At 47.2% G+C, this 27715-nt stretch overlaps 1 protein-coding gene and 1 pseudogene across 50 annotated transcripts in view; one reads left to right on the forward strand and one right to left on the reverse strand.

The window, feature by feature from the left end:
• Positions 1–27715, reverse strand: part of LRRFIP1 (LRR binding FLII interacting protein 1) — a 161930-nt gene that overhangs the window by 11277 nt on the left and 122938 nt on the right. For 21 of the 50 annotated variants that reach the window (XM_069584274.1, XM_069584247.1, XM_069584187.1 and 18 more), the window contains 9 exons: positions 18280–18315; positions 17718–17843; positions 16156–16227; positions 14305–14475; positions 10537–10629; positions 9517–9609; positions 8247–8339; positions 6589–6730; positions 1474–4395 (listed from right to left, as the gene is read on the reverse strand). In XM_069584274.1, the coding sequence (XP_069440375.1) occupies positions 2717–4395; positions 6589–6730; positions 8247–8339; positions 9517–9609; positions 10537–10629; positions 14305–14475; positions 16156–16227; positions 17718–17843; positions 18280–18315 (2505 nt within the window). In that variant the 3' untranslated portion in view covers positions 1474–2716. Of the gene's footprint in view, positions 1–1473; positions 4396–6588; positions 6731–8246; positions 8340–9516; positions 9610–10536; positions 10630–14304; positions 14476–16155; positions 16228–17717; positions 17844–18279; positions 18316–27715 lie in introns of those variants that run through there. The other 29 variants (XM_069584498.1, XM_069584520.1, XM_069584479.1 and 26 more) reach the window with 7 other exon arrangements.
• LOC138428374 (riboflavin kinase pseudogene) lies at positions 20510–23148 on the forward strand (annotated as a pseudogene).

A 27715-nucleotide genomic window follows, 5' to 3' on the forward strand; every position in this document is an offset into this window, starting at 1 on the left:
ATACTCAAGTGTTACAGAAAGTAATTCTTGAACACTCTTTTCAAAAATTTTACTGCTTCCCAACCTTTGTATGTGATAAAATAGCCTACAATTCAAAATTCTCAGTACTTTTCTCTTTTAAAATAAACTCAAAATTATACTTACTTATACTTTGAAAGGAAGATTAACATTTTACACACAGCCGCTATATCCTGGTTTGAGGCTGAAAAATATTCCAGCTTTCTGATTTAAAGAATCAGTGACCCATGTTTTTCTCTGTCCACATTATAGTGAAACCTCAGCGGTCCAGGTTACTCTGGGGATGTGTTTGGCGGTAACCTTTGGATTCTTTTCTGAGTGTGACTCGTTTGACACTGCGATCTTTCCAAATTGCCTTATATATTAGGTTGGGCAAAAAGTTCATTCCAGTTTTTCCATAAGACGGTATAGAAAAACTCAAATGAACTTTTGGGCCAACTCACTACTCCCATGCCTTCCAACACCAAATATGCCAGAGGCAACCATTTCTTGGTAATTCAGGGGCCTTCGCATCAATTACTGGGTGGGGCTGTAACATCATCTCGTCCTCGGAGTAGAGTCATTGATGTTCATAATGCATGCTCTTAGATGATCAAGACTCGTTTGACCCTTTAGAATCCTTGTCTTCTCTTTTGCTCCCTTTCAAATTCTCAGCTCCCGTACCCCTAGAGGCTGGTCCTATGTGCTTGCTCCCAGCACCTTCCATATAGGAGGTAAGCTACATGTTCACTGATTAAATGCAGGAGTGAACAGTTGAGACAGATGCGGGATGGGAAGTGTATTGCAGTGCCCTTAAATGTGCTGTTGAATAACACGAGAAGCAGAGGAAAGACCTTAAAAGGCTTTTATGAGCTCACCATGGAGTGACTTCAGCTCTCGAATCACTTCCCCAGAGGCCTTAAAAGGTAGGAAAGAGGGCTGCTTCACAGAGTGCATTCCAGTCCGAGCACAGCTTTGCTAAAGTTAGAGACACCAACTTGCAAGTCTGTGGCGGCCCTCGGTCCCGACGGTCTAGAAGGCCTCCTAGTTTCCTATGCACGTGGCGTAAGTGGACAGAACTGGTCCATCCCATTGTCCCCTGCTTCAGGAGAGGATGCAGAAATAGTCAGTGTTTATTTGAAATTCCCATCATCCTCTTCAAAACAGTCTAAATGTCGGCACCTGTAGGCACCCCTAAGCATGGGATGGAGACTTTTCTCAACTGAGCTCTTCATCAGAACCACAGATCACAGGAGATGCTCTGAGGAAAAGATCTTGCTCAAGGACAGTCCAATACCGGCTCCAGGTTGGATGCCAGGAGCAGAGCTGTTCACTACTGGCAAAGGCCATGAAGCAGGAGTTCTCCACAGAACCCCGACTGGGAATTAGCAACCCAGAAGTAGATAAAAGTAGGTTAAAGATAGCAGTATGTAGCCACAACCAGAATTCAAGTAGCACAAGAGTGAAATCACAGGCTTGTAAAATTATAAAATGTCTTTATTTCAATGACATAGTAACACTTCCGTTTGCCTCAAGTTTTGTTGAGGGTTTTGGTCTTTTTTGCACTGTTATACCTTGTAACAACAATACGAAGTCATGTGATCTCATAAAGTGTCCACAGCATTCATACTGTACATCCCTTTGTAATATTTTACAATGATTTTTATTTACCTTTACAATTATTTTTAAATGTTTCTTCATATCGAAAATATATATTTTGTTTAGGAGGATCAAAACAACAAATTTTCACTAAGAATATATGGAAAAACAACAAATGAAAATATTTATACCAAAATACCCAAAGTGATTCAACTATTAAAAATATCCTGTTAGACTCTACTCAGCAGTTTGCACAAGGGTCCTTTTGTGTTGCTCTACTGAATAATGATTAGACAAATACAAAGAGAACTAATTTTAAGGTTAAAAAAATAAATTTCAGAAATGATTCTCCCTGCCCAAATACTGCAGTAGGAAACGCAATTACAACATATATCTCTTCCAGAACAAAAAAAGTCTTCGTATAAAATAACTTTGGTACATAATTGGCACAAAGTCAAAATCTCCTACAAAATAAATTCAGGTATCCTCAAGAATGAAATCGAAAAGTATTGGTCCAATATAAGATACTTGTACGAGGTAAAGGCAAGTAAGCTATTTGTTATCCCTCATGTGATAAATTATTTTCCTAAGGTGCAAATCTCATGTCTCAGTGACCTATACACTGCTTTGCTGTTTATGTTTTTTTTTTAATAAAATAGCATACAGGTTATATTATACATATCAAAATCAAATATGAACGCACATATGTTTAAACGAGACCACTTAAATTATAATGTGGAAATCTCAGGATACTATTTGGTCCTTTCAGTTAGATGCTGATACATTTGGTCAAGAATATGCACATTCACATCAGCTTAAGGCAAAAGCTAAATGTTTGGATTTTGATTTTAAGCAGAAACAGAACAGTATACATCTCTATCTGACACTTCTGGAATGCTCCCCGTTAGAACTTGCTCTGATAACAAAGAGTCCTCATCAGGGTGATCATTTTAATGATGAAATAGAAATCTACAGGTAACAGTCTATATAGCTTGAAGGGGTGGATAACCTGGTGGCTGATTGTCATTCGGTGGATCTACACCGGTCTAGAACATTCTCCGAGTCTCTCCCAGCTGACTTGCTGTGCAGTCCTGGCCCCTCCCCAGGACCCTGCCCGGACCTACGACATGGTGCAGTCCTCTTTGTTTCTGCCCTTCCCGGTCCCACCTGTCTTCTCTTCCTTGCTTTCTGAATTAAAGTCCCCCACCTCGTCTGCTGCTGCCAGGCCATCGTTCTCTAGATCAATGCTGTCTGAAAACTCTCTGACTGTCTGACCTAGATTCTCTGACGTCACGTGCCCTTCTGCACTTTCTGTTTGAGAGGCATCGTTAATGTCCTTCTCGGGACTTCCATCTTCCAGCGGGGCGCTGCTGGGCACCTCTATATTCTCTGGACCTGGAGGACTGCTGGGAGCACTGGCATCTTCCTCAGCCTCATCTTTTATAGCACCTTCGTCTAATTCTTTATTACTGGTGCCTGGCGACTGAATTATATTATCTTCAAAATCCAACGTGTCTCCACCAGCCTTAGTGTTCACAGCAGCATCGTCTTGGTCAAGTTTTCCATCCAATTCAACTTTAGGATTTTCTGAACCATCACTGTTTTCACTGCTCTCTGCTACACTGTTCTGTTTTGGGTTCTTAGTGACCTCGTTCTGGGCATCTACAACCGGTTTTTCATCAGTGTCTTTCTCCTGCTCTTCTTTTACTTCACTTAAACCTGGGTTCTGAAATGTTAACTCATTCTGAACATCTTTGATCTCTACAGGCGCCGGCGATCTTTTCTTCTTGTTTTTCTTTTTCTTGTTCTTCGTCTTCTTCTGCGACGAATCCGGTGCCTCTCCCCGTTGGTCATTCTCCTCGTTGGGGTCTTTCACATCCAGGGGCTCACTTTCAGCATCTTCCACCCTCGGGTCCGTCACCTCCTGGGGACTGCTTTCGGCTTCTGGAGAACGAGGGCTGGTTTGGACCTCTGGCTCAATTGGTTTCTCCTCCCTTAAGTTCCTTCCTTCATCCTCCTCCTCCTCCTTGTTCTCCCCGCCTGCCTCTGTGCTCTGAACTGGGGCCTCCCTGGGCTCAGCCACCTCCTGGTTGGCAAGTTCTTTCTCTACATCCTGCCCTGCGCTGGGGTTTGACCCCTCCAGGGCGTCTACCAGGCATTTTTCATGGTGACTCCCTGGGTCATCAGTACTGCTTAGAGGACTTGAGGCTGCAGTGCCCCCCTGCGCCCCCAGCCCAGTGAGCCCTGCCTCGGGCTCAGCCTTTGTGGGGCTCCCACTCTGCTTGCTAGGGTCTGCACTGCCCTCCCTTCCAGCCTCCGATATCTGCGGAGGAGCAGACTCCTGACATGGTTTTGTGCTCATCTCTTCCAAGTTGGCCTCCAAATCTTCCTGTTTTCCTTTTTCCCGTTCCTTAGCAGATTCTTCCCTTTGGTTTTCGATATCCAAAGCATTACCACTGCCCTGCCCGATCCCAGGATCTGGGATTTCACCAACTGGTTCGCGGTCTATGACCTCACTTGACTCAACCTGCGGGGTGTCTGCAGGAAAGGAAGCGGCTTCTAGAATTCGGCTTTGAGCCTCTCCCTCACTCTCGGAACTGACTAATGTTCCCGGGGAGGGGGCTCCGTCCGCAGAGGCGCTCTGGTCCTCGGCACTGTCACCAGGATGTGACGCCTCTGGGTCCGCACAGCTCTCTCCCGGGTCCTCCTTGTGCTGTCTTTGCTCAGTGCTCTGCAAGACTGCTCTTTTCCCCTCACGCTCCACCATTTCATTTTTCACCTCCACTTCATTGGCTCTTCCTAAAAGACCATTGAGAAAATTGAAGGGACCCCATGATGTGGTTGACCATACAACACAAATTACAGCGTAAACACATGTTCTCTTTCCCAGCCAACCCCGCTCCTAGAGAGAGAGCCATCAGAGAAGCACGCGGACAGAAGCCTTTGCCAGGTCTGGGCGGCAAAGCAGCCATCGCGTGAGCAAACGCTGGATCAGCGGAGGCCACTGCCGCCACATCAGGGGCCAGAGGGGCTGCTGGTGCCATGTGGGGTGAACGGACTCTCGAAGGGGAACTTTTAACAGACAAGGAAGCGCTCTGGATCAGACAGCCCAGCTGTCCAAGATGAGGGGTTTCAGAATGACTCAAGGTCTGTGGTCCCTGTTCTCCTTTCTGGATGCACAAGGGGACCACGCCTACTCTTCCAGCTGTTGAACTGCACTGCACATCACCCAGCTCTAAGAGCAGCCTTCAGATCGTTTCTAAAAGAAACATTCAGTTCACCTGAAGAAACTCAGCCTGGAGGTCCATCTCCAGGGAGCCACTTTGGAAACAGCTCGTGGAGGTAAAGAGAACTCCACCTCTGCCCCTCATCCCTGTCTTCCTGGGGAAGCAGGCTGTGCCTCCCACATCCCTGCTCCTTTCCTGGGGGGCGGGAGCCAACGCCTCCAATCAAGAGACCACTTAGTCACACATAAACCATTCATCAATTAAAGACTCAGGAATGAAAGAATCTGTTACTGCTTTGAAATGAAGAATTACCTTTTGGGTTCCCAACACAAACAATACCCCAGTGTAGGAGCTGCCACCTCACTGAAAGTCACAGCTTGGTGACTTAGGACCAGCAGTCTCCAGGGAAAGTGGACAGACAAGCAGGATTCCATTTACAGTCACCTTTGCTTCACCCCTTAAAAATCTCTAGCATTGTGTCTGTTTTATAATGTACATTTTATATTAATTAAATATTACACATACAAATGAAAAATAAATGTTACATATTTGGGAGTTCCCACAATTCTTTACTAACAGGGATATACGATGCAAAACTATGTGGATACACAAAATAGATGTTTCTAGTTCTTTAAGTGTTTGTTACACAGCAGTTATCAAGGATTTATAAAATGTATAAGAGCAGCAGGATGAATCCTAGCTGCTCAGGTAGGAGCGTAAAGGGAGGATGGACATTCATCAGTTTACTTTCTTTCAGTAACTTCAACACACTGAAAAGAGTGGTGGTTCTTGAATAGCCATCAGATAATGAAGCACCTTCTGGAAAGGCAGACCTGGGAAGCTGGGCCTACAGTTTTCTCCACTTCCATGGAGAACCTTCCAAATGGAAATGAAAGCCCTGGTCCCTGACCTTGTCCCAGCCTCACCGTGAGAAGCTGAAACGCAACTGATCACCGGTTGCAAGGGAGACCTTATTTGCCAGCTACAATTTCAGGCTGTCCATCAGATGCTGACCAAAGCCAGGTATTATGACAAATACTAACTGGTGAATCTTTCCAGATATCTGCAAACTGTATTACACATTCCTACTACCTATTGGGTCCTCAGTTTAGACTCTTTCAGAAGTAAAAACAGGACATACAAAGGAACATCACCTCTGACAAATGGGCAGACATACTCAGACTCTTGTTTATAAGGAAAGCCGTCCGCACCGACCACACTCACACCCCAGGGCTCCCTGTCCACCTCCCCACCACCCAGGGCTCCCTGTCCATCTATACTGTCCACAGGCACCTCAGGCTCTCCAAACGCTTAACGGTGCGCAGGCCTTGCAGCATCGGCTTGCAGACATGGTCAACTAACTCACTGTACAGCCGCTGCTATCTGCTCTTTTGACAATTCTGTAACAGAGTAAGTCACAACGCCATATTTGGCACATAACCAAGGAGAACCTAATAGAAATGTCAACACTGTCACTGAATTTTGAGATTATTTTCCGTGTATTCACAGTCTCACTGGTAGCTTTGAGAAGCAAAAGAAACATATTCTTGAGCCTTTGGTGGTGAGCAATGAACAGAAGTACACGCCAGACAGCACGCGTGGGTGGCAGCACTGGGTGGTGAGGAGGTTCCCGTGAAGGACAGAATGCAGGGCATGCTGGGTGACGGTTAATTGATCAGTGGTGACCGAGTCAGCTCCACCAGTGCACGGAGGTGGACCAGGGCTGACCGGAAGGCGGAAGGGTCAGAGGGAAGCACGAACTTACCGAGGGCCCCGTCCCCCGTCGCCTTGAGGGCGCTCAGCTCTTCCTTCGTCATTTTTGTGGAACCTTGCGAGGCAATGCTGTTCAGAGTGTCTGGTGTCTCTCCGTTGGTAGCTATTTCTGAATTTAGTATTATTCCATGTTTCTGGGAATAAAAACAGGCTCATCGTAATACTCACTAAGTGATACATGGTTAAACTTTATTTTATAAATAGTAATTGTAGGAAACCTCACTTTTCCCTAAGCAGAGGAAAATGCTACAGAAATAGAGAATTGCTAGGCTCCACCCCTGGAAATATTCCATCAACACACACAGGTCTGGGAAGTCTTCCTCCAAGGGCCCTTCTTTCTTACATGTTCCCATCCATGTCTTAATGGGCTGGTGACAAAATGCTTTCAGCCAACATCCCTTTTTAACTGCAGGTGGCCAGAAAGTGGAACGTGAAGCACATCGCCATAAAAGGGTCTTGACCTCTAGAACCCCGGTTGTGTTCTTTAAAAGGAGGCACAGAGGTAAAGAAAGATATATGTACGTGTTTTGAAAGGAGTGGTGAACCTTGGCTGGAATGTCTGCTGTCTTCCAAAGAAATACAATTTATGCTCACTTCGTAGCTTCCCTGGTGGCTCAGCTGGTAAAGAATCTGCCTGCAATGTGGGAGACCTGGGTTGGGAAGACCCCCTGGAGAAGGGAAAGGCTACCACTCCAGTATTCTGGAGAATTCCACGGACTGTATCGTCCATGAGTCACAAAGAGTCAGACACGACTGAGTGACTTTCACTCTCACACTTTCTTTCACATAGCAAAGCACTTTAAACTCAGCTGCACTTCACAATGCCAGGATACCCGCTTCACCCTGAACCACCCTCTCCCTCCTGCCCTCCTGCCATCTACAGCACTTTCTCTTCTGCTTTGGAGGAATTCCCCAACCCTCCATGTGTATGCACACCCTGGTGAGGAGGAGCTCTGTGACTCTGAGCTCTGACCCTGCTGGCTTACAGTTCTGGCCTTGACCTTTGATTTTAAGTAGCTGACACTGATGTTTCTGTTGGCAACGCAGGAGCCAGTCCGTGACTACAACCCCTAGACTCAATACTGCCTCCTATGGTGCCGAGAGTCCACCCAGAGCTCTGACCCCACTGCTGCCTATTGGTTTATTTCACTCAGCATCCAGCCAGCAGAAGACCCTAGACGTGGCCCAGACAGGATATAAAGCTTCCAACAGTCCATGAGATCTCCCAGTCTGACTAGTGACACCTGTACACTGTTCAGCTAGAAAGGTCCTTACGGTCCAGCCTTGATATGTGTATTTATATGGAACAAAGAGCTAACTCTAACTTGGAGTAATGTTGTGGAGAATTTACTAATGAGTTTGAGAAAAAACTTAGACAGCTTATCAAAAGAAATTCTTGGAAATCAGAATTGCTTTCAAGATCAGATATGCTTGTAAACATTGACAGGCAATGGGCATGCCCCCACAGGATGTACAGACTTCACTTGTCTCTCTGGAGTCAGTCAACCCACGATTTGATTTTACTAACGGAACAAAAATCAACATCATAAAATTAATGAACACCACTGTCCACACACACTCATTCTTGAGAATCTTGGAGCTGCTGCTGTTGCCTTTTTTTTCTTTTTAAACCATACTTTGGCTTCATACCTTTAACTCCTCTTTCAGCGTGACTACTTCTTCTCTAAGATCGTCTCGTTCACTCCTTACGGAATCAAAGAACTCTTTCTGTCTCTCTAACGCCTGAGTGTGTAGCGGAGCAGAGAGAGAGAAGATAGATAGGCACAGGTGAGCAGATGACCTCAGAAGCAGGACTAGGAGGGAGGCTTCTATGAACACTAAGGAAAACGCTGACATCGGCAAGACATTCCACAGACCATGCTTAGAGACACAAGCACAGTGCGAGCGTGAAGCTTTTCACGCAGTTTATGCCAGCCAAGAAATGTCGCTGTGCATGCTTCCCTGAAGGACATCAGTATTTTGAAGGATGCTCTCTTTTTCACATCCTCTCCTGGCTCAGTCTGTGGCTTCACAGCATCGTCAGAGAAGTAACAGAAGCAACGCACCCATTTCAGGGTGGGGTAAATGGAGACGTGCTTATGAAGCCCCAGGGACAACTGTTTTATTTAATAGCAATGTGACTATTTTTGTATGTTGATTCTCGGTGTCTGCTGTCACAGATAAGCATAGCGTGGTCCTGAAGCAAGCACAGCGCACACACAGACATGCACACAAAGTCCTCAGTAAGTGTCGGTGAGCGTATCAGAGTGAAGGCAAGGCGCAGCTTCACGACGGAAAAGTGCCGAGCTCTGCTCTAACGGCTAGAGATGGTTGTCAGAGCCGCGAGGTGTGAGTTGCTATGGTCTGGAAGCTGTCTGGCATCACAGAGCACAACCGTCCCTTAACTAAGTGGGCTCCTCTCTGCCCACCCAGCACTGCTGAAAAGAGGCAGATGGACTGCCTCTTTCCTTGGGGAGGGAGACGGTGACATCTCCCCGGGGAGACCCGAGGTGGGGCTTCAAGGGGCACCGTCCCTGCTGCCTTGCCGCTTCCTCAAAGCCCTTTGAGAAGGAGCCCAGGCGACACCGACAGGGCGTCCCAAGAGGTCTGAGCCCCACGTGGGCCCGCCAGGTGCACTTCCTCACCCCTCTGACCTCGTGCATCTGGCTGCTCATAGGCAGGCCGGAGGCCCAGAGTGTCAACAAAACGAGAATCTCCCCGGCTGGAAGTCAGCTTCCAATTTGGAGTTAACGTCCATTTGGGTGAGTTCGTGCAGTCTCTCTTTTATTCATTTCGTGTCACGTTGGGGGTCGCATGCAAACTCAAACAAGCCTTTTTGGGAAACCAAAGAATCTGAGAGCGCTCAGTTTGCTGGGCAGACTGCCCACTTGCACAGATGCCAAAGGCTTGGGGGTCCTACCCCTATTTTTCTGTCTTTCCATTCTATTGTTTCCTGAAGATCAGAAATCTCCCTGATACAACTCGCCTGTTTCTGCTGTAGCTGTCGGATTTCCTGAAGAATAGGGACAGACAGAAAGAAAGCAGACACAGGGTTAGACAGGGAGGCACTCTGCGGCGCGGACAGCCCTGCAGCCAGCACGCACCCCAGCGAGCCCTGCGCCAGGCCTGCTCGCTGGTCCTGAGTTTGTTCTCACGATGCTCCCCAGCTCCCAGTGCAGGAAGAAAACCTGGAGTGAAATCCTCACTGACAGGTGTGAAAGTTCTAATCAAGTTAAAAAGATTAAAAAAAAAAATATCAAGCCTGGATTAATTTCCTATTGTCACTACAACAAATAACCACACATCCAGTGGCTTAGAACAACACAGATTCATTTTCTTACAGCTCTAGGGCTCGGAAGTTCAGAAGTCTTGCAGTGCCCTCAAGGTGTGGGCAGGCCTGGGGTCTTTTCTGGAGACCAGGGATGGGGCAGGGCGGGGACAGAATCTATTCCCCGCTTCCTTTCAGCTCCTAGGGTGCCCACAGTTTGGCCTGTGGCCCCTCCCTCACATGGCTCTGACCTCCAACCCCGTGGTCACGTCTCCTAATCTGCCTTTGACTCTGCTTCCCTCTTATAAGGTCTCCCAGCATCACACTGGGCCCATCCGGACAACACGGGATCGACTCCCATCGCACGGTCCTCAATCACATCTCCAAAGTCCTCTTTGCTGTGACTTACAGTTCCAGGGATTAGGACGCGGACACCTTAGGGGGCCATTATTCTCTCTGCCACACATCCCCGAACAAACCCAAAACCACCAACGAAAGAGAATCTGCTCTAATGAAAGCAGCTGCCTCCTTATATGGGCATAGAAAATTCACCTGAAGTCAAGAAAACTGTCCAAGAAAACTGATTAACTTCAGTAGTAAACCAACAAAATGCTCCCAAGTTAAAAAAAAAAAAAAAGGAAGGAAAGAAAAGAAAAAAAGGAAGTTACTCACCTCAAGCATTTCTTCTCTTTGCTTCAGGGCCTCTTTCACTTCAGCAAACTGAAACTGGAGTATACTGTGGGCATGCTTTTCCCTTTCAAATTCCTGTAAAAGAGGAGAGGAACATTCAAGTTGCAGTGGACTCACATTTTCCTGTCCCCCTAGTTCACATTCTTATGATTGACCTTCACCTGCTACTATGTCAACACAGTTTTCAAGGCTTTTTTAACGACAGGAGCCCATTTCTCTGGATTTTCTAGGAGACACCCCTATGATTTACTATAAAATTAACCTGAGGAGCTGATGCAACTGACAGTGTCTCCTGATTTCTTTAAGGTAAGCAGTGCCCTGGAAGGGGTCCCTCTCCAGGGTGTCTGCTGAAGTCCACAGGGTTGTCTGGGCTGAAGACCTGGAGGAGGCACCATTGCAAAAGACTGACAATTAAATTTGTAAAAGGCTGATGATAAAAATAAAAATCAGTGCAGATGGTGACTGCAGCCAACAAATTAAAAGAATGCTTGTTCCTTGGAAGAAAAGCTATGATAAACCTAGACAACATATTAAAAAGCAGAGGCATCACTTTGCCAACAAAGTCCCAAAAATCAAAGCTCTGGTTTCTCCAGTGGTCACTTACGAATGTGAGAGGTGGACCATAAAGAAAGCTGAGCGCCAAAGAACTGATGCTTTCAAATTATGGTGCTGGAGAAGACTCTTGAGGGTCCCTTGGCTGAAAGGAGATCAAACCCATTGACTAAGGAGTCCCTTAGTCAATCCTAAAGGGAATAAACCCCGAGTATTGGATGCTAAAGCTGAAGCTCCAATACTTTGGCCCCCTGAGGCAAAGAGCCAAAAAGACTCTGATGGAAAAGACCCTGATGCTGAGAAAGACTGAAGGCAGGAGGAGAAGAAGGTGACAGAGGATGAGATGGTTGGATGGCATCACAGACGCAATGGACAGGAGTTTGAGCAAACTCTGGGAGATTGTGAAGGACAGGGAAGCCTGGCGTGCTGCAGTCCATGGGGTCACTAAAGAGTCTAACACAACTTATCGTTTGACTAAACAACAACAGATAATAAAATTATCCCTGATTTTGAAATATGCCAGTGAATACTCTTTGGGATAAAAAGGGGGTAAATGTAGTCTACTTTAGCACGTTTATCTCACTAACAATAGATAGCCAGCTCTGTACCCTAGAGACAAAATAGGGGCAAGGGGACATAAAGCACTTGTCAACACAAAGCCACTCCCCCAGTGCGACTCTCGCCTGTACGAAACGCACCCCCACACCCAGGCACTACGGCTCTTGTGTCTTCTGCTCAGCCCAGTACAGCAGCACAGTCCCTGATGATGGTCTGGTACCCAACCAGCTGCGTGTCCAACTCTCGCAGCCCCATGGACCTGGCAGGCTCCTCTGTCCATGGTGTTTCCCAGGATTTCAGGGACAGCAGGGGACACCTTCCCTAGATGTGTTTACCTGGCTATTCTAGAAGGGACTGGACCTTAGCTCACTGTGGCATCCTGAGCACACTCATTTTCTGGAGTTCGGGGCTGACTGGACCCTCCAAACCAAGGACCTGTCTGTTGGGTTTTGCTTGGTTTGTGATCCCCACTTTGGAGCAATGTTCCAGGGTTACTCCACTTCTCTGGAATTAGATTTGGGGTCTCTTGGTCTACTTCCTGATGCCTAAGTGAGGGCATGCTAGGAGTATTTGGAATGTGTTAAGTACTCGTCTGCCTGAGTGGGGTTCAGAATATGCTCTCCATTCCTAAACTGTCAATCAGTTTCAAAGGAAGCTTTCATGACATCAGGTCTCATGGAAAGTTTCTCCTTCATTTCAGCATTCAGTTATCAGGGACTTCATAGACAAAATTCTTCTTCAGCTTCTAACTCAACCACAGCAGTGAAATAAAGAGGCCTTGGAGTTGTTAACGGCACCTTGGGTTTAACTCCTGGATTTAGAGGATATTTTTGTTGTCATTTTGTCGCTAAGTCAGGTCTGAAGCTTTTGCAACCCTCTGGACTGTAGCCCACCAGGCTCCTCTGTCCACAGGATTTTCCAGGCAAGAGTACTGGAGTGGGTTGCCATTTCCTTCTGCAGGGGAGCTTCCCGACCGAGGGACTGAACCCATATCTCCCGCATTGGCAGGTGGATTCTTTATAGCTGAGCCGCTGGGGAAGCCCTTTAGAGGATATAACCAGTTAGAAAAAAAGATGATGACACTCACAAACTAGATTTTCTATTTATCTCAGCAACTCTTAGAAGCTGGTCAATACTCTAGGATTTGAGAAGAAAACTAATTCCTTAAAATATGAAAAACAAATATTCGTGTTCTCTGTCTCACAAAGAACAATTAAGTTTGGCCTTTACCAAGTCAAACCTGTTGCCATTAATTTCCACACATGCTTATGCCTTTTGTTGATGTCATAAATTAACTCATTAACTCCAGTGCCTCTTAATGAAAGCCCAAATAAGATTCTCCTCTTTTTTGAGATTGAGGAAGGTGTTTAATTCTTAAATGGAGTACCTGTGTTTTTTCTTCCAATCAGCAGAAAATTAGTGAATATAATTTCCCTAAAATCCTTGATACTTGCAACTATTTCTCTCTGGTGTTGAGATAACAAAATAAAAATCCAGAAATAAATATTAACAGGAAAATCTTGAAGCATCTAATTATGCCTCATTCAAGCATTCTGGGTCTTTTGGAGGCAGGTTTTTCCACGGTTATGATTTTACCTTACATGCAAAAAACACAAGTGTCCTCCTAGTAAAATTGTTTCTAGTTTACATATAGAAATTTTGCATATCAATATATCAAGTACCTCAGCAAAAAGCATGGTATTCTTATTCTTAGATGTTTGGGCTTCCAGGGCAAGTAGAGAATGACTGCTTTTTAAAAAACTATATACATACAAATATATACATAAACATGTATAAATACATATATAAAATATGTATGTAGATTCATACTATATATCAAATATATATATGTACACACATATATCTTTTGATTCTTAAATATACCATATATATATATTCTCCAATTCTTACATATATCATATATATATTCTCCCATCCTTATATATATTAATACCATCAGTTCAGTTCAGTTCAGTCGCTCAGTCGTGTCCGATATGCATATATTCTACCATAATTACATACACCATATATATATATGTGTGTGTATATATATTCTCCCATTCTTACATAGACCATTTACACATATACTCTATCCTCACATATATCATTTATATATATTCTACCATCCTTATATATACCAAATATATGTATATATATTCTTGCTGTTGTTTAGTTGCTAAGTCATGTCCAACTCCTTGTGACCCCATGGACTGTAGCCCACCAGGCTCCTCTGTCCCTGGGATTTCGCAGGCAAGAGTCCTGGAGTGGGCTGCCATTCATTCCCTTCTCCAGGGCATCTTCCTGATCCAGGGATCAAACTCCCATCTCCTGCATTGCAGGCAGATTCTTTACCATTGAGCCACTCAGAAAGCCTTATATTTATGTGTGTGTGTATACATATGTATTGGAGAAGGGAAAGGCACCCACTCCAGTATTCCGGCCTGGAGAATTCCAGGGACTGTATATAGTCCATGGGGTCGCAAAGAGTCGGACACGACTGAGTGACTTTCGCTATACATATACATGGACACACATATACATCCTCCCATCCTTGCGTGTATCACTTATGTGTACGCTCCCCCCCTCACACACGCCATTTACACACACACAGTCACTCTTCCCTGCACGGGGGGCACGTACTTTGCTCTTCTCCTCGTACTGCCGCCTGGACTCCGCCAGCTGCTCTTCCAGCTCCAGCAGCATGTCCTTTAGCGTGTCGACCTGGTACATGAAGTTCGTCTTCTCATTGTCTAGCTGAGCGTTGGAAACCATAGCCTTCTTATATTTCTCCTCAACTTCTGCTAGTGAGTCCTGCAGAAACCAGGTCAGGTTTTGAAATTGTAGAAAGAAAATAAAAACACGGATCAGTTCAGCATTTTTAGCAACACCCCAAAAACTCAGCTCTAAATTTACATTTTACTTCTTAGAGCAAATGAATCAGAAGAAGAAACACAGCAAGTTTTGATTGCCCAGAAAGTCCTCCTTTTAATTTGCTCAAATTCTCGAGGCTTGGAAAATTAGTTATTAACTGTGTCTGGAGATGAAAGTAATTTACAGTCCTTAGGACGAGGGGGACCCCAGGTGGAAAGGGCGCTGGTCACAGAGGCAGCAGAGTCCAGCTGTGGGTTCTGAACTGGGCTGGGCTATTCAACAGGCGCCTGACGTGACCACTCCAGACATGTGATCAGCACCTGGGACAGCGCCAGTGTGAGGTGGGAGGGGCGAGAGAACCCCTGCCACCAGCTACCCACTGTCCCCATGGCGACTGAGGAACCAGGAGAGGCTTAAGGGCAATTTCACATCTGCAACGCAGAGGAAAACTCAACAAGCTCCTCAGGCCTCCCTGGGCAGGTCCTGGAAAGGCAAACGCCGTTCCTTTGAAACGACAATGAAGGAAAGAGCCTCCAAAATAAACACGCTCACACCCTGGCAGGGCAGGCCACAGGGTATAGCAGTGTGTGGGTCCCGGAACACAGATCAGGGGAAAGCGACCCCAGGAGAACAGAGGGCAGCAAAGGACCCAGAGCTGCAGAAGGGTGGGCACCTCTGGGTGGGGCCTATGATCCCTGGGCTGCTTCCCTGGCTCCCCTCTCAGCCCCACCCGGAGCTGAAAGCCAGAATCTTAATCCCACCCTACAGAGAGGTCACAGGGCTTCCCAGGGGATGCTAGTGGTAAACAGCCCGCCTGCAACACAGGAGACATACTGAGATGTGGGTTCGATCCCTGGGTCGGGAAGATCCCCTGGAGGAGGGCCTGGCAACCCACTCTAGTATTCTTGCCTGCAGAATCCTGTTGACAGAGGAGCCTGGCATGCTACAATCCACGGGGTCACAAAGAGTTGGACATAACTGAAGCGACTTAGTACACACACACACACAGAGGTCACAAACAAGCAAGTGATAAGTCATGTGGTTTGGCCCCCCTGGGATACTGAACTCAGACTGTCTCAGGGGTACTTTCCTGGGCGTTGAAAAGGAAGGCACAGATTTACCCTCTCTCATTGCCCAGTGAAGTCAGAGAACAGCCCCTGACTCCCTACCTCACCTTCAGGGAGCCTGGCAACTCAATTTCCTGTTGGCACAACACAGTAACTCCACCTTCTAAAAGTACCCGGTATTTGCTCAAACAAATTCAAGATGATACATATTCAGACATTGCTTCCATTAGTAAAATGGCTCAGGATGCAAATAATTTGTGTGGGAAATGAGAAGGTGGTTTTAACTCGGGTGGGAGGACAGTGAGTAAAGGACGTGCATCAGGAAAACGAGTTAGTAAGTTTTTCTAGTGAGTTACGATTTTCAGGTCTTGGCTTAAAAGCTGCTTTTGGGTAAACGAGGAACACACACACCCAGGCTTCCAGCACTGCCGCCACCTTGAGGTCTGCAGTCTGGAGCCCCTTTAGAGCAAGCACGCAATCTGAAGGCTTTCTGGAGGGTTTTTACAGTTAAGTTGGATTAATTCCATAAGCCCATGCTTCTGTAAGCTGGTACCTTCATCTCTTTCAATCCCTGCATGTATTTGCCTTCTACATCCTGAATCTGGTCCTTTAACTCATTGAGTTCCTGGGGGAAACGGCAAAAAAGGCAAATGATGTCAAAGGGGGAAAAAAAAAAAAGGACAGAGACCACAGAGGAGAGGCAGCTCCCTTAGTTGGGTAGTCTTAGCAGCAATCTTCTCTTCATCTTTTTAAGTATTAAAAGAAAAATAAGATGAATTTCAATACTACAAAGATGAAAATTTCCATGTGTCTCATATGTTATGCAACTTTATCAGACGTAGATGTCTTCATATATTTTGATGCAACTTTATAAAACAGGCAAATGAGCTTCTGAGAATGCAACAAGTTAATTTGCTCACATTTAACAGTTCATTCAAGCTCTTTTGAGATCTACTCTGTGCTACATACAGAGCAAGATACTGAAGACGGAAACCAGCAAAGCCTTGCCCCAATCCTTATGGAGCGCTAGGTCTCTGCCTTCCTGCCTGGTCCACCCCCACATTCCTGGGGGTTGGTGTCCGGTATGAGCTGCAATCTCAGTAAATCCTTGTTGATCAAGGGGATGAGGCTCGAGCCAAGCACAGAGACAGAGTGTGACTGCAGCAAACGCTGCCTCAGGGCAGGGAAGGACGCCCCAGCCTGCAGGAGCCCAGGAGGGGTGGTTCGGGGGTGGGGACATTTCAGGAAGAGCGATCGGAAACTTCTAGAAAGCAGGGGAGATGGAAGGGGTCTGCAGGGAAGCTGGTCCCCCGCCGGCCTCGATGCTCTGGGCTCCCTGGCAAATGACACCCCGCAGTTCAGACAGCAGCAGGGGTGGCTGGTTCTCTCGCAGCCAGCTTTCATTACTAGAGAGCGTGTCCATAAACGAGGCCAAGCCTGACCTGGAAGCACCTCGCTGGCCTTGGCTCTCTCTCTGGGGGACACGAGGTCTGGTGGCTCAGCCTTCCCTCGGCCCGGCCTCCTGTCCAGATGGGGCTTCCCCAGGTGCTCTGACAAGCAGAAGCTATTTCTCTGTCACACGCTCCGTTTTGAGATGTAACAGAGAACAGTGTACACATTCCAGTGGGAGCAGGAAAAAAATCGCTAAAATGCCGTGCCAGGGTCGACTGGAAGCCAGTTACAGTGGGGGAGGGAGGGCGTGTTGCAGGCAGAGGGCGCGGGTGCTCCAAGGGCAGGGTGGGGCCCCTGGGAGTGATGAGGACTCTGTGACCAGCATGTTCCAGCGCTGAAGACGGGAGTGTCTGCGCCTGCCCTGCGTGCAGAGGGGGCTGAGCGCCTCTGGGCAGCGTGGTACGGCTCCTGCCCAGCTGTACCCGGGGAGCTGAGGAATCCCAGCGCAGGTGAGCACCGCTGGGGCAGGAAATTCAGGGTGTCCCTGCAGGACACCAGAACTGGGCTGGACCCTGCTGTTACTGGAACACGGAGCTTAGGAGAGCCAGGGAAGACCTAACTGAGAAGAAAGAGCTGGGAATTTACAAACTCGCTCTTGTTTTACTTCAAGACTGCTTTCCACAAATGGTTTCTCTGGCTCACGTGTTAAGCAGAGAGCCTTACCTTGATCTCCCGGATGGAAGCCTCGGTGTCAATGGAGATGGAGGTGTCCCCACTGCCCCTCCGAGAGGAAGTCCCACCCAGGGAGGCCAGCGTGGCTGCAGACAGGCCGGGCAGGCTACGAGACCCCTGCGACGTGGCAAAGAGCAAATGGGATTTCAGCAAAAACCAGAACAGCTTCTCAGTCTACCAGGATGGTTCCTTTACTTGCAGTCAATCTCCAAATTGGAAAATCTTTGCTGAGTTTATGGCGAGCCACAAAGAGAGGGGCCTCATCTCAAGGGGCCTCATGAATGCTAGAGGTTTGTCTGGATTAACTGTGAGCTCCACGCCTGGGCCCATGATTGAATTCCTTCACTGTTCTGCAAGATTTAAACACACACTGGGAAGTGACCCCCAAAGGTGGTGATGCTGGTTGGGGAGTCACTCACTAGTCCACTTCACTCCGTGGTGAAATTCTTTACTCAAGATCAAGCAATATATTTCCTGGTCAGTTTCACGTATAAATTTGGGGGCCCTCTGGTTTCTACAGGACATCATAGAAAGCTCTACAGAAATTCTCTACCTTTTCAGTGAAGTCTTTTTCCGGTCTCTCTTCAACCTGGAGGAGAAAATGGACGCATGTTAAATATGGAAACACATTAAACGGAGAATCTGGATTTATGGGGAAAGAGAATACGAAGATAAAGCACTGGCTTCTTTTGTGATTCAAACACTAGGTGCTGTGGGACTCGCGGACACTCTTGGTGCCACACGGGTGGCCTGTGGACAGCTCACAGTGCCTGGCTGAGGTCCGCTGTGTGGTGTTTCAACTTTCACAGCTTCCACAGGAAGGTGGTTTGTGAATGATCTGAATCTGAACAGATTGATTCGACAGGCTTTCCCACACTGCGTGCAGAACCGAGTGTAGACCGGACGGCACCAGCCTCGTTCACCCACCACAGTACCTGCGACCAGAACGTGAGGGTATAACCAGGGCTCCAGGGGCTGGAAGGCGCAACCACGCAGGGCTTTGCTTTTGCCTGTCACTAACCTTGAACTCTGGGAGCTGGTGATGGCCAGGGAGGCCTGGCGTGCTGCGATTCATGGGGTCGCAGAGTCAGACATGACTGAGCGACTGGACTGAACTGAACTGAACCTTGGCCTCCAAGCAAGAGAAAGCAGTGGAGACAATGGCTGTAATTTTTCCACCGCTCATGAGTAACTGAGTCATGTCCTACTCTTTGCAACTTTATAGACTATAGTCTACCAGGCTCCTCTGTCCTTGGAATTTTCCAGGCAAGAATACTGGAGTGCTTTGCCATTTCCTCCTCTAGGGGACCTTCTCAACCTAGAGATTGAACCCACATCTCCTGTGTCTCCTGCATTGGCAGGCAGGTTCTTTCCCAGTGAGCCAGCTGGGAAGCCCCTACTGTAGACAACTAAACTGCATTCAATAGTTTTGGAAAAGAACATGAAAAAGAATATATATATATATATATATATATATATATAATACATATATAAAACAATCACTTTTCTGTACAGCAGAAATTAACACAACAGTGTAAATCAACTACACTTCAATAAAATTTTTTAAAAAATAAGAAAACAAGCTTATAGTTACCAAAAGGGAAATGTGGTGGGTAGGAATAAATTCGGAGGTTGGGATTAACATACACACACACACTACTATATACAAAATGGATAACAAGTATCTACTGTGTAGCACAGGGACCTATATCAGCACCTTATAATAACAAGGGAAAAGAATCTGAAAAAAAATATATGCATATATAACTGAATCACTGTTGCTCAGCAGAAATTAACACAACAATGTAAATCAACTGTACATCAATTAAAGAGAGAAAAGTGGTGCTGATTTTTTCCAGGAGTCATGTACGGATGTGAGAGTTGGACCATAGCAAGGCTGAGCACTGAAGAATTGATGCTTTTGAACCGTGGTGTTGGAGAAAACCCTTGAGAGTATCTTGGACTGCAAGGAGATCTAGCCAGTCCAACCTAAAGGAAATCAACCCTGAATCTTCACTGGAAGGACTGACGCTGAAGCTGAAGCTCCAATACTTTGGCCACCTGAATATGAAGAGCCAATTCATTAGAAAAGACCCTGATGCTGGGAAAGATTGAAGGCAGGAGGAGAAGGGGGTGACAGAGGATGAGATGGCTGGATGGCATCACTGACTCGATGGACACGAGTCTGAGCAAGCTCCGGGAGATGGTGCAGGACAGGGAGGCCTGGCGTGAGGCATGCAGTCCATGGGGTCACAAGTGACTGGCCTAGTGTGCTGCCACTGCAGCCCCTCGAGTTGCCACCAGGTGGCAGCCTGTGTCGCGCGGAGGAGGAGGTGCCCAGGGAGGCTTGGTGGGGCAGGGCGCCTCTGACCGCCCCTAAAAAAACGAACAGGCAAGCAAGGAACCCCAACAGTGAGTTTAAGTTGACATAAAGCATAGCACTTTATCTTTGAAAGTAATATGCAAAGAAACAGAATAGATGGAGGGCTTTCAAATACCGTTGCGGCTGCTGCACACAGTGACCAGAGGATGCTGTGGGCAATCCACACCCCAACATGCCGCAGTCACGGCCGCACGGGACCCGGGACAAGCCATGGGACCCTGCAGACTCCACCTCCTCGTCCCAGACAGGGTGGCGGCACCACGGATCTTGCAGCCTATTAACTCATTCTCATTTCCTGAGCAATACTAAACACCTTAGGCGGAGGTGAAAACGTCACAGGAACAGGCTTTGAAATATGCATATCACAATAGAGTGTGTAGAAGGGCATCTTTTAAAATCTATGGGAGGCCCAGACGCAGCCTCTGAGTCATCCGGCACCTTCTGTTGGGTCAGCGGGCGTGAGGCTCTCGCGGCGGCGTGTAGTCCGTACCGCTCGGCCGTTGTGCGCCCGTCCGCTCGCCCGCCCGGCGGGCCGGCCGAGCTCCCTCACGTGTCCCCCGGCTGGTCCGGGGGGTCCGGGCACCGCCTCCACGGCGGCCCCGCCGGATTCGCGGTCGCGGCCGCAGCCGGAACCTGAAGCGGACGGCGTCATGAGGCACCTGCCGTATTTCTGCCGCGGCCAAGTGGTGCGGGGCTTCGGCCGCGGCTCGAAGCAGTTGGGCATCCCTACAGCTAACTTTCCTGAACAAGTAGTAGATAATCTTCCAGCTGATATATCTACTGGCATTTATTATGGTTGGGCCAGTGTTGGAAACGGAGATGTCCATAAGATGGTGGTGAGCATAGGATGGAACCCATACTACAAGAATACTAAAAAATCCATGAGTCACTTATTTCAGCAATTCAAGGTGATATCGAAGAAGCTAAGAAACGACTAGATTTACCAGAACATTTGAAACTCAAAGAAGACAAATTCTTCCAGGTTCCTAAAAGCAAGATAATGAATGGCCACTGACGGAAAAATCACCTTATTTATTCATTCACTGTTTTCTAATATTTTACTGCTCATAACTCTGCAGTCTTATCTTGGTTATATTTTAAAAAACAAACATTTTCCTACAGCTGTGAATTAGTTTAAATAGTGCAATGTAGTTACCATACTATGTTCCAACTGTTCAATTAAACCCATCATGTCACAGTACTAAAAAAGTTTATTTTAAAAATAATCAAGATTTTTATGTTGTATGTTGATTAAAATATACCACTAGAAAGGTCTTAAGTGTCTTATAATGGAAATGAAATATGTATAAATATGGGTAACAGGCAGGTCATTAGTTTGAGATGAGAACAATAATTCTCATGGTAAAATTCTAGCATCTGTGTACTTGTATAGCATGCTCTGCTGATCAGAAAGCTTATAAAAGTAACTGTATTAAGCAGAGGTTTGACAGTTTATTATAAACTTAAGGGGAAAATCCAGGCTTCATATTTTTTATATTTTGGGCATTTATGTATTATTAAAGACATGAAGACTGGTGAAATTTCATTTTAATTAGTCATTTCCTTTAAGGCCTCAAATCATTGTACTGTGTTCCATTTTTCGTTGCAGCTGCCTCAGTTCTAATTAGTCTAGACTCCCTGCCTTTTATTTTTCTTTTAAAACAGTAAAATGAGTGTTTTTCTTATCTCTAGGTCTCATTTTTGTGTTGTATAGCACTTCTTTCTTTTTAAGAGTAGATATTCTTCAACATTTTTCTTTAACCTTTGTTTCCTGTAACCAATAGTCAACATCAGTTTTTCCATTTACAAACTGTAGAGTTTCATCTGCCTCTGTATCTGCCATTCCACCCCTTCACTATATGAACAGTGGTGAAGTTGCATATCTCTTGCATTTAAGAAAAAACACCCCCAAACTTCATCTCTAGGTTTTCTCAAAGTTTAAATGAGCACAAAGCCGTTCATTTATATATACCAGTTTCTTAACGTAAGATACTTATTTCCCCTCCACCAGAGAAAAAAACTTATTAAAAGCCAACTGAACTATGAAGTAGAAAGTTACTTATTTTTAATGTGATTATATGTTTCTGAGCAAATATAAACTGTTGTAGTTGTGTGCACACAATGTAATTTAAGGCTAAAGAGTGCTTGTGGTTGGGGGGAAGGCATAAGTAATAAAGTTTCAGTTAAATAATGTTCATGCTATGCATTTCTTCCTCCTGCTGACTACTAGGAAATGATTTTTAGCCACTCAAGACTTCTGTTTATATTAGCAGAACAAAAACAGATATTTGGGATATTTAGGAAGTTGAGACTACAGATTGTTTTGGGTTTTGTAGCACATTGTAATGTTGTCCACTTTAACACAAGGTTTGGGGAGGGGGTTGGGGGCATAAGTATCTAAATGGTAATTTTAAAGATAACTCATTATAAAATCATTTTCTCCTAATCTGCATAAATGAGAGAACTAATTAGAACAAAGCTGTTTATATAATATTTGGAGAAACATCTAAAGCTAATGTTGGAGAAGGGGGAACCATGAGTAAAAGCAGTTGGATTGTTTTTCATTTTGATGTATGAATTTATGGCAAACAATGTAGTCTGTATCTTTTTCGTTTCTTTATAGAAATACTTAGATGTAATTTAATGTTAGAAATCCTATACTTGATAGAAGCCTTGATTATCAGTGACTCTTTGAAACACAGTTAAAAACAACATGAAAAGTGTAAAAAACATTTGTGGTTGAATAGCTTGCTGCTGGTTATGTCTTCATTAAGTGTGAAAATTGTTTGATATTATCACCTTATGTCTTGTTAAATAACTTGCTTTTGAAAATCATATAGTGTGTGGTTTAGAAGTTAGTTAATAGTGTCTACATTTTTTAAAAAATTTTATATTAAGTATTTATACATTATAAGAAATTGCAGTAGGGCCTTTTTCGATTAGTCAGTGTTTTCAGGCCTTGAAATAAATCTTGACCAAGTGATGTTTCTTCTTTAAAAAAAAAAAAAAAAAAAAAAAAAAAAAAAAAAAAAAATAAAATCTATGGGAGAGAACAAACATATGGGCACCAAGGAAGGAAAGGGGGGTGGGGAGAACTGGGAGACTGAGACTGACGTATATGCACTCACGCACACCACTAGGTCCCACCACTTCATGGGAAATAGGCAGGGAGACGGTGAAAACAGGGAGAGACTTTATTTTTGGGGTTTCAAAATCACTGCAGATGGTGACTGCAGCCATGAAATTAAAAGATGCTTGCTCCTTGGAAGGAAAGTTATGACCAACCTGCTGCTGCTGCTAAGTCGCTTTAGTCGTGTCCGACTCTGTGCAACGCCATAGACAGACGGCAGCCCACCAGGCTCCCCCATCCCTGGGATTCTCCAGGCAAGAATACTGGAGTGGGTTGCCATTTCCTTCTCCTAGATAGCATATTAAAAAGCAGAGACATTACTTTGCCAACAAAGGTCCGTTTAGTCAAGGCTATGGTTTTTCCAGGGGTCATGTATGGATGTGAGAGTTGGACTGTGAAGAAAGCTGAGCGCCGAAGAATTGATGCTTTTGAACTGTGGTGCTGGAGAAGACTCTTGAGAGTCCCTTGGACTGCAAGGAGATCCAACCAGTCCATTCTAAAGGAGATCAGTCCTGGGTGTTCATTGGAAGGAGTGATGTTGAAGCTGAAACTCCAACACTTTGGCCATCTGATGCAAAGAGCTGACTCATTGGAAAAGACAATGATGCTGGGAAAGACTGAAGGCAGGAGGAGAAGGGGACGACAGAGGATGAGATGGCTGGATGGCATCACTGACTCGATGGACATAGGTTTGGGTAGACTCCGGGAGTTGGTGATGGACAGGGTGGCCTGGCGTGCTGTGGTTCATGGGGTCGCAAAGAGTCGGACACGACTGAGCGACTGAACTGAACTGAACACTACTCTGTATAAAACAGAGAACTGATGAGAACCTATTGCAAAGAACAGAGAACTCTTCTCCGTGCTGTGACCTAAACAGGAAGGAAACCCACCCCCAAAAAAGGAGCTATAGTCATAGCTGATTCACTATGCTGTACAGCAGAAACTCATACAACATTGTAAAGCAACAGCATTTCAGTAACAATTAAAAAAAATCTTTGGGAGATAATCACTTCGGAAAAATTTCTTTGACATTTTAAATTATGTCAACTCTCCCTTCCCTGGCAGCTCAGACAGTAAAGAGCCTGCCTGTAAGGCAGGAGACCTGGCTTCCATCCCTGAGTTGGGAAGATCCCCTGGAGGAGGGAATGTCTACCCACTCCAGTATTCTTGCCTGGAGAGTCCCGCGGACAGAGGAGCCCAGCAAGCTACAGTCCACAGGGTCTCAAAGAGCTGGATGTGACTGAGCGACTAACACTTTCACTTTTTCCTTTCAAAAACAAAAGCTTAAAGTAGCACAGTAAATATTTTATTAATTCCAACTTTCTAAAACAGTGTCTAAGTGAGCTTACCATGTAGGCTCACTTAAGTATCGTGTCTGGTGAGGTTTTAAATTCCAGGTTTGGCATATCGCCACCTGACTTGCCCACCTTCCTGGAGACAGAGCCCAGTATGTGGGCGCAGGGCGACCCGAGTCAATAGTTTGGGGACAAAGGAACTTCTCCTCGTGGTGTCCAGCCCCCAGGCAGGAAACGGAACACAGACAGAAGCAGGTCACCACAGGTTCCCTCTCGAGAAACCAGCGGACAGCAGTGAACACCGCTCAGAAAACAGCCCACAAACGTGAACAGCAGTGGAGCCTACCACTAGACTGGAGACCTTTGGCTTTCAATCCAATAATATTGACCTCATCCGGATGATTCGTCCTTCAGCTATTGTGTTCATAACTCAAGACCTGTTTTTTCCACCCGGTTCCTGCCCTCACCTCTTTACGAGACCTGAACATGAGTCACTACAGCCTTTTGTTTTCCTGGCTCATGGAGGGCCGAGGTTCCCGTTCACCACTCAGCTTCTCTGTGAGCACAGCAGCACGTGAAGCTGGGCTCCGAGCAGGACACCCCGAGGGTGCTTCAGAGCCCTGGCAGCCCCACGGGGTCCGCGTGGGACCCTGAGGCGCGGGGGACACGGCTGCACTGGCCCTTCCAGGCCTGGCTCATCCAGCCTCCTGAGTCCAGGTCTCCAGAAGCACCCTCTCCCCGCCACCCCCACCTCGGAGCCTGTGCCCTGAGTCCTATGCTGCATCTCGCCCACGCGCTGAGGTCTGCCTCCCCGGCCTGTGCGTCCCTGCTGGGGACAGGTGTATGTCTTCCCCCTGCAGCCCTGTGCCTGGAACGTTAAATAAACACCAGCTGAATGAACCAGCTTCCTCAAGAGGAAGAGTCCAGGCTCATCAGAGAAGGAAACACAGCTCGCCCACAGAATGTGACAGTGAGCGTGAGGTCCAGAAGCGGGTGCCTTCCTGAGACGGGGCGGGGGTCCTCTCTGCTCCCCCTGAGGCTGGAGGACCAGCGGGTGGGGCACCCTTGGGATGCGGACACATCTCTGTTTTCTCAAAGCGGGACAAGCCGTCACCTCCCTCATTCTGGTTACTTTGCTTTCGGATGATGCTCCCCTCGCCCACCCCCCAGGGCACCAGCCTGCCACCCACACTTAGAGCCGCCGAGAGCCGCCCCTACACGGCTCCTGCTTCCTTCCTGTCCCCTGCCCTGGCTCATGCCACCCTCCTGGGGCCATATTGCTGCGGATCACAGCTGGGGACATTCCCCATGAGCCATGGTGGACAACACTCCCACCCCTGGAAAATTCACCCCAGGAGAAACAGGTTATCAGCTCAAATCTCTTCTTGTTTTTATGTTTCAAGCGTATCAATTACCCATCTTTCCAGGCAGAGCTCAGGCAGGTATGCCTGACCAGGTGTCCCCAGCCAGGAATGAGAGCTGTGAACTTTAGCCTGGGTTCCTGGAATCCCTCCTCCCTTCCTGCCCTGCGTCCCTCTGAGAGGCCAGGTGGGGACAGTCAGTCACCCCTAGGGTCCTCTCCCTGGGGCTCCGCCTGCCCCCGCGGCTCCTCCCTGCCAGGCAGGAGCGCCAGAGGAGTCTGAGCACAAGTTTCCTGGCCTCTTTCCAGTCAACGTGGCCAAGTACACCCACTTACACCCTGCCAGTCTCGCAAGCCCAAAATACAAACACCCACCCCTTTCCAGTGATGGGACCGCCCAGAACTCAGAAAATAGAAATGAGCCGATTCCAAGGAAGAGACTGAGCTCTGGAAACACAGAGCCAAGGGCTAGCTCAGCTGCATCCTCCGGACTCTGCAGAGGCCAAGGGTGCTGCCCATGTTCTGGCCTTCCCATAGCCAAGAGCCACTGTAACCACATGCCCTGGGGAACTGCCCCGCACAGCCAGAGTGTCTCTGCCGCCTGAGGGCCTCACACAGAGGCGTCCTCAGCTCTGAGGTCCCCCTGCATCGTGAGGGCCCAGATGCTGGCCTTTGCTCACTGACTGTGCCAACCTGAGTCAGTGACCTTTATAAGTGAGCAGATGACTCAGGGGAGAGCGGAGACTGGACCGATGACCTGTGTGCAGTGAACTCAAGGTTCAGCTCAGTCAAGTCCCTGGGAGTCTTGCAAACCCAGGGCTCTCAAAAGACCAAGAGGCGGTGGGGCAGGTGTGGCTAGGTCCCGCAGTTACCAAGAGACGCCCACCTCTCGTTATCAGGCCCCAGGGGCACCGGCGAGGTGAACGCTCACCTCTCTTGGGTCCACTAAACCCATATTCTGAGTAAACTGTTTTCAGGTTTAGGAAGCAGATGACAGAAGAACTTGTATCTGGTTTCCATCTCTTGGGGCTTCTGTGATAGCTCAGCTGGAAAAGAATCAGCCAGCTGTGCAGGAGACCTGAGTTCGATTCCTGGTTGGGGAAGCTCCCCTGGAGAAGGGAAAGGCTACCCACTCCAGTATTCTTGGGATTCCCTGTTGGCTCAGCTGGAAAAGAATCAGCCTGCAGTATGGGAGACCTGGGTTCGATCTCTGGGTTGAGAAGGTCCCCTGGAGAAGGGAAAGGGTACCCACTCCAGTGTTCTGGCCTGGAGAATTCCATGGACTGTGTAGTCCACGGGATCACAAAGAGCTGGGCACGACCGAGCGGCCTTCACTGTTGTTCTTGGGTCTGGGGAGCTTGACTGAGCTGCTACTCTGTGGCTTCATCCTGAAGCCCGAATAAACACTAAGTGGTCAAACCAGCACCGTTCACAGCCGCCTGCCCCACCAAGCCGTGCCGGGCAGGCCAGACTCAGCCTCTTCTGACAACCGGGAACTTTCATTTTTCCCAAAAGGTGAGCACAAGGGAGTATCACACCCGACGATGAGCGTCTCCACATTAGAGTCATCATGCAAAACGTGACTCCTGCCAGGTCGCAGGTTTCCGGCTGGGTGTGTCTGAAACGCGCGACCGCGGGCCCGGAGGTGGAGGCGGGCCGGCGCTCGCAGGCACGGGCTGCTGCTGGTGGAGTCCTGAGCTCACAAACGCTGCCCTCCGCTCACGTCTGTCACATCAGGAGAAGCGGCCCTCCATGTCTGACCACCGTACTCACGTGTCACTGAGCAGCTCAAAGTCTTCCTGTCCCTGCCTGACGGGTCCT

This window comes from Ovis canadensis, chromosome 1 (assembly GCF_042477335.2).
Source record: "Ovis canadensis isolate MfBH-ARS-UI-01 breed Bighorn chromosome 1, ARS-UI_OviCan_v2, whole genome shotgun sequence".
In the NCBI taxonomy this organism is placed as follows: Eukaryota; Metazoa; Chordata; class Mammalia; order Artiodactyla; family Bovidae; genus Ovis; species Ovis canadensis.